This window comes from Galeopterus variegatus, unplaced genomic scaffold (genome assembly GCF_000696425.1).
Source record: "Galeopterus variegatus unplaced genomic scaffold, G_variegatus-3.0.2 Scaffold1973, whole genome shotgun sequence".
Lineage (NCBI taxonomy): Eukaryota > Metazoa > Chordata > Mammalia > Dermoptera > Cynocephalidae > Galeopterus > Galeopterus variegatus.
Window position 1 is genome coordinate 321119 of NW_007728084.1, and position 7268 is coordinate 328386.

General features: G+C 42.0%; 1 protein-coding gene across 4 annotated transcripts in view; it reads right to left on the minus strand.

The window, feature by feature from the left end:
- Nucleotides 1–5106, minus strand: part of STAMBP (STAM binding protein) — a 35183-nt gene extending 30077 nt beyond the window's left edge. Inside the window, exons 1-2 of one of the 4 annotated variants that reach the window (XM_008579888.1) lie at nucleotides 5073–5106; nucleotides 2647–2864 (exon numbers count right to left, since the gene is read on the minus strand). In XM_008579888.1, the coding sequence (XP_008578110.1) occupies nucleotides 2647–2849 (203 nt within the window). In that variant the 5' untranslated portion in view covers nucleotides 2850–2864; nucleotides 5073–5106. Of the gene's footprint in view, nucleotides 1–2646; nucleotides 2865–3758; nucleotides 4164–4754; nucleotides 4868–5072 lie in introns of those variants that run through there. The other 3 variants (XM_008579889.1, XM_008579890.1, XM_008579887.1) reach the window with 3 other exon arrangements.
- Nucleotides 5107–7268: the final 2162 nt, after the last annotated feature.

Genomic DNA, 7268 nt, shown 5'->3' on the forward strand with positions numbered 1-7268 from the left:
CACCACTACTTAATATATTAAGGAAATTCCTCAGGGGAACAGCTGGTGGCTGGTTTGCAGGCATCTTGAAGAGTGTATGGCAAGCTTGGCTGTTCCAGGGTTTCCTAATTTTTATGTTTCTTTTCGTGGGTTTTCAGATCACTATGTCTTATCAGGCTAACTACAATATCAAATACTTCTTTAAATCAGGCCACTTTATAGCAAACTATGGTTCTTGAATGCCATCATATCCTGAATAAAGACTATAACCAATGGAACTCAAATACTGTTGAACTAACTTTATTGCCTGAACTCTGAAATTGTTTGGTTTTGATTGGTTCAGTTCATGGAGACTTCTGTTAAATGTTTTTTGGTATTTTCCTTCTGATAGCCATCATGATGGCCTCACTGACATGTTTCATTCACTCATAAGTCTTAAATACTCATATGTAGCCATCCTTTGTACATCAAATGGTCTCAATACAATTGGTGTAAGAAAAACATAAAGAAAACGTAAGAGTCATCTAACTAATTTGATGTTGTGATTTGCGAATTCTGTACTGAGATCAAACAAATCCACTATCATGGTAACAGAGGGTGGTGTCATTGTCCATGGTTTTGGTTTTTTTCAAAATTGAGAGGTTGATCAAAAGGTGGTAATTGTTAAATTGAATTAACTTGGCCTAAAGTGAACAGTTATCTAACTTAATATGTAAACAAACTCTAAGCTGATATAAGAGTATACTCTTGTAACAAGTACCTGAGTCTCAATCAATTGTAGCAGCTAAACTTGCAGCCAATCAGAGGAGGAAGGCTGCCAAAACAAGACCAAATAAGGCAAATACTGAACTGTAGCCAATAAGGCTATTTCTGTATGTCACTTCCTTTTCTTTGGCTATAAATACGGCCTGCACATGCTGTGAGGCACAGCATTATGAACTGCTTTTCGTCCTGGTGCTACCGGTTCCTAAACATTTTTCTGCACAATTAACCTTTGTTAAATTTAACTCATGTAAGGTTTTTTCCTTTTTACACAGGCAATACCTCTAAACTCAAAAAAAAAAAAAAAAAAAAAAAAAAGCAGTCCCTTTTCTCCACTGTGAAATTACACTATAAATCCTAGGCAGTCCACTTTTCCACATACTTTCCTTTAGAGCACTGGTTCTCAACTAAGGGAACCAGAGAACACTAGGTAGTGTTTGGAGACATTTTTGATTGTCACAACTGCAGGGAGGGGGTGCTACTGGCATCTAATGGGTAGAAACCAGGGATGCTGTTTTACATCCTACAATGCACAGGATAGTCCCACAGCAAACAATTATTCGGTCCAAAAGGTCAATAGTGCCAAAGTTGAGAAACCCTGCTTTAGAGGAGTATGTGATTAAAAAAAACCTTAATGATATATATATATATCATCTCTGGGAGGACATATAAGAAACTAATAAGAGTGATTATCTCTGGGGAGCGGAATTGAGGGTGGCAGGGGGAAAGGAGTGGATAGGGAGACTTACTTTTTGACAATATATACTGTTATGTGCCTTCTGAATTCTGCACCATATGTATATGTTACCTATTCAAAAACCAATAATAAAAAATAACCAAAAAATAGTCACTGTGGCTCATGACTATTATCTCAAAAGACAACCTTCAACTAAATGGAGAACAGAAAGAACAGGACCTATATTGTACAATGAATATGAATTAGGAGTTAGAAAACCTGAGTTTTATCATTCCAAACTGTGGAACATGTGCATATACTAAACCCTGAGCTTGTTTCCTCATATGTAGAATGGGAAGATGATGTGCCCTACTCAATGCACACAGAACTACAAAGATCAAATGAAATTATGCATGTGAAATACCCAATGAACTGTTAAGAGCCATACAAATACATTTTAATTGCTGGCCAGTTAGCTCAGTTGGTTACAGCATGGTGCTGATAGCACCGAGGTCCGGGGTTCAATTCCTGTACTGGCTAGCTGTCAACAGAAAAATAACAAAAACAAAAATAAGTACATTGTAATTATTTTTTAAAAGGTCCTGGTATTATGAAATAAAGACTAGAAATGATAAATTAGATCTTTAACATGATTCCTGTCATAAATTACATATTTATGATGCCTCCTCTAAGATGATAAGCAACTCAAGAGAAAGGTCTTATTATGATGAGCCACACAAACTGTAGGCATTCAATAATCACTTGATCTGCATGATTATAATATGTTAAGAAGAAGAAAAATTTTTTCCTATACCACTCAATTTGCTACAGAATAAGTAGAGGTGAGGAACTTAGGCTCTAATGGGCCCCAACAATAACCCTATGATTGGCTGCCTTAATAGAGGACAGTAAAAGCAGTCATCAATACATAACATGTCTAGTTTAACCACCAACTCTTTCGTCTAACAGCTGGGCCATGTGGGCATAGGCTAAAGAAATAAGAATCTTACTCACGAAATTATTGAGTCATGAGAATAACACCTTCAGTACTCATGTCTTTGAATGGCAAGAACAGCTGATATGTAGGAACGGCCAACAAAAATGATTAATGCTGATGACATTGTAAAGTTCTCTAGTTTTAGCAATTCTGAGCAGAATAATAAACGCACAGGCAGAATAAGTAAGGCATCAGTCACCAGAAAAGAAAAAGGAAATTGTAGGTATCTTACGTGATATACTTGTTATAGAGGATGAAGGCATGTTCTATGTTGCCTTCCTCAGAGTAAATGGAGGCCATTCGGATAATTTCAACTCCAGAGCGGAAGTACCGACGAGGTGGGATGTCTTCATTCACCTCCACTGCACTACCCAGCTGGGAGAGAGCCCTCACCCGGTCTTCGGGTGGGAGGCTCACATCTCCATGCTCAGACATCAGGACCAAGGTGTTCTGAGACAGAAAAGAGAAAACAGATGGCATCAACTCTATGGCCCCCATTATCCCAGCACAGTCTAGCACTCAGTGTGTTTATCTCACAAACCTCTACCTTAAGAAGAAAATAAGAGAAAAATGCCATATGTTGTGGCTCATAACAAATATGGTCTCTTTCCTACAAGAAGGCTGAGACCTTTAAGGAAGCCCAACAAGAAGAAAATAAGAGAAAAATGCCATATGTTGTGGTGGCTCATAACAAATATGGTCTCTTTCCTACAAGAAGGCTGAGACCTTTAAGGAAGCCCAAAACATGATGACGAGAGGATTGGCAGACTCAAAACCCCACAATCCCTGTGCCATAATTAGGTGGTACAAGGAGTATAACAACAATGGGCCACACGGGGTTCAGTTCTACCCTTCAAGTTAATCATCCCCCGTCATTAGGTGGCCCTGACGCAGCACCACAAGAATAGGAACAGTGACACATATTTTTTCCATTATTTCTCCTTCCAGCTACCCACTTCCACCCACCCCAGTACCTGTCAGAGTGCATTCAGTGAATTTGCATAAGGATTGTTAGCTGACTTCACATTTGAACATTTAAATTTAATCTGCGAGTAACTCACATTTTCTGTGTATACTTTTTCATATTTCATAAAGGTCAGTTAGGGGAACTGGTCTGGAAATGAATGTTGACAGTCATAACTCTGTTCACTAAACGAATATTCCAGTCAGTCTGCAACATCATTCATCATCATGGCAAAGAACTAAGATCTTGAAAACAACAATTTACTTATCTTCAAAGACTAAGCGTAATTTGAACAACAAAAGGCCACAAAGGTTAACTTGGAATGCAAAAAACCCAAAAACCCAAAACCAAAAGACCCCACAAAAAACCAACTAACCAACCTGAGAGTTTTCTCTCCCTGGGTCCAAACTACAGTAATTGTACAATCTTTGTAGATATTGTTGCTGTTAGGATCAGATTCAAAATTCCAATCAGATATCATCCCTCTCCATCGCTTCCAAAAGGAATCTGGGTATCTGATATACACTGAATTACAGATACCCTAAGCAGCATGCTCTAGAATATACAGGCTATAATAGAATTCATCTTGCACTTCAAGGCCCTGTGTCAACTGGCCCCACCTTGTCTTTTCCACCTTATAGTTTACTCCTCCCCAACAGAGATCTTTTTCTTCGGTCAGGATTCCAATCTGCCCAGGAACCCTCACATTTCAGTTTCATTAGTGTAGCCACTGTTCGTTTTTTTTGTTTTGTTTTTTTCTGTTTTCTACTCCGACCCTTCCTTCAGAGAGTCTTCTTTCAGCCAATTCTATCTTTAGGTCTCTTCAATATCCAGGTCACACTAAGCTTCCTTCCTAAAACACCCTCACTAATAGCACAAAAGCTGTGGGGACTACTAGGGATGCACAGGCGTTCCATCTCCCACGAAGCCTCTTCAGGGACGCAGAAAGCCAAGAGCAAATTTAAAACCTCCCCAAGTTTTCTAATTTCTCACTAATAGCACAAAAGCTGTGGGGACTACTAGGGATGCACAGGCGTTCCATCTCCCACCAAGCCTCTTCAGGGACGCAGAAAGCCAAGAGCAAATTTAAAACCTCCCCAAGTTTTCTAATTAGTAAACCCAGTCCAGAAGAAGAGCCCACGAAATCTAACTGAAACAGAGGATGCTTATTGCATCTCAGTACCTCTCGGGAGAGGTACTCGTAGGTTCGGAACAGAACCCCCTCCCGAGGCCAGCAAGCGGCTCCGGGCACCACCGGGTTGAGCAATTCCAAAGGGGAGACGCGGCATATGCAAATGGAGGTGGCGTAAAGGATTGACAGGGAAATGCAAGCAGGAGCCGAAAGGAAGTGGCAAGAATGAGCGGAGGGGACGTACACAGAGGAGAGGGGGTTATCAACAACTGCTCGCGGTGCCCTTCTTGAAGGCACTCAAGCCCAAATTGCCAATCCCGGGCAAAATCATCCAACGTTTTCGCGTCTTTCACATGCATTAGGCCGGGCAGCGCAGGGCCTGGTTGATCCGGGGCCCGCCCGCAGGGGACGGGAGCCGTCAGGAGCCTCGCGCGTGGCAGGCCGGGCAGAGGACGCGGGGAGGAGGAGGCTGCATGCCCCACACTCACGGCGGCCGCTCCCCTCCAGAGTCCGACCACACTGAGAGCCCCTGCCCCACCACATTCCAGGGACCCTTCCCCACCTTTCCCCGCGGATGACACTCGGAGCTTCCGGAAACGTCACATCCGACGCCCGCCCCGCCCACTCCCGCTTGTTTGTCAAATTACTCCTCGGAATCTAGGACCGACGGGGAGGGGGTGGGGCTAGAATCGTCACCTGAGGAAAATCCTACCAATGAGGGGAGCGCTCTCCGGCCGCCCTCTGGGTGAAGGAAAATGTACGGGGGCGAAGGCGGAGTCAAGTGTGTAGTTAAAGGAACCAATGACCTAGCTAACTTTTGTTTTTATTTTGATTTGGGGTAGGGGTTTCCTGCTAGATAGCTCCTATATCACATTCGCATAAATCCCGCATTCAAAGATGGAATGTTGATCCGAATACAACTACAGATTTGGCTAACTTAAGGAGGATTTATAAACCGGGGGACAGGAAAACTTTTGAATTTATTTTTCAGCTTGTGTTACTTTCTATAAATAATTGGTAACCTGAGATATTAGCAAATACCCTTTATTGCTTAGAAAAAACATAAGACTGGCTTTTAAAAATGTCAGAACACCTGTCAAATTTATTGAAAATGAGTGTTTAATCTCTAAAGGTCTCTGTACAAAAGCAATGGGGACACAAAGACCTGTATGACACAGTTCCTGCCCCTGAGGCCAGGACAAGGTGGTTCTATACACTGAATACAAACATAGTGGTACATTTTGCATGGAGGTGTGTGTATGTGTGGATATATACACACCCTCTTTCCAAAAAGGTCCTGCAAGCCTGCTAGTCACTCTGTCTCAGGAGGCCTTGTATATCATCACTCTGAAACTTTGTGCTTTGGTTTAAAAGTTTAACTCTCTGGGGACACTTTTGCAAAATTTATTTGGGAGCCTCCCCGTGAGTTTATTATGTGATGACATGACCTATCCTTTATTTATTTATGTGATGACAAGGCCTATCCTTTAAGGTCTAGCTTAAAGCCCCAGCTCAGATGTTACGTCCTTCACCAAGCCAGCGTCCAGATCTCTCATTTCTCCAGTGTTGTGTTGGGAGAAATATTAAGCATCTACTATGTGTCAGGTTCTGTTCTAGGTGTTAGTGATACAGTAGCAAACAAATCCAGCAGGTGGATACTTTTATTGTGGAAGTAGGGGAAGAAGCAGAGCCAGTGGGGTAGGGAGTAGGGCATCTGCTCCCACTGAGCACAATCTCTAAAGGAGCTCCGTTTTGTAAGGTTTAACTGAACAAGTTAACACAATTTATACACACTCTAGATGTTAAGATTATGCTGAGAAGACTTTAAGAAACTACAACTCAGACACACATGGAAGAGGGGTGTGCATAATCATAAACACAGCGATCACCACACGCAGGCTGTTCCTGATATTAGAAAGTAAATATGCTCAGTTGCTAGCAGTTCTTAAGATCAATGGCTAAGGGGATGTAGGAAGCAAGATCTAGTTCTTTTAGGGAGGAGATTTGTAAACGTTTAACAAAGTTTTTGGCATCTGGGGTGAGGGTCAGCACTCTTGGCTTTCTAAGGACCAGAAACAACACACAAGAAGCCCTTGACCAAGGAGAACATTTGACATTATTCTTGCTTAACTTGAAAAGTTGAAAACTGGACAACATTGTACATGCAACCAGGAAATTATGGCAACAAAAAAGTCTGCTAGGTTCTTGGCATAACTGAGAATATTCTACTTACCTCTGCCCCAAAGGTTGGAGGCTAAGCATTGACGGTATTGCGTCAGCAAATAGGCTTCAGCAGCTCACCTGGGAGAGAAAGACCAGGCTAAGAATTGAGATGCTCTTTCCTCTGGTGCCCACACCTGGCCATAAACACTTTTCCTGAATATTGCAGCCTCCGTCTGACCTCTCGCATACTCTAATGTCACAGCTTCCCGCACTCCTGCATGTTCATTCCTACCTGTTCGTTCCTGGACAGCGCAAGAGATTCCTAGAAGATGAAATTCTTAACTTGTAATGTAGTATTGGGGTATAGAAAATCTAGGCCCAGAGGAGCTTTCCGGGGGGAACTGAAAACAAGGAGGACTCCAGGCAGATGTCACTTCTCTACTTGTTACTCCTGTGATAAGTGCCATACCTAGAGGGGCAGTCTCATTCATTCAGGAAAGGCATCCATTCTTATCTACTACAATGCATTCTTACAACAACTAATGATCTTCTTGAAAACAAAAAGCAGATTTCATAACTTCTGGGCTTAAAACCC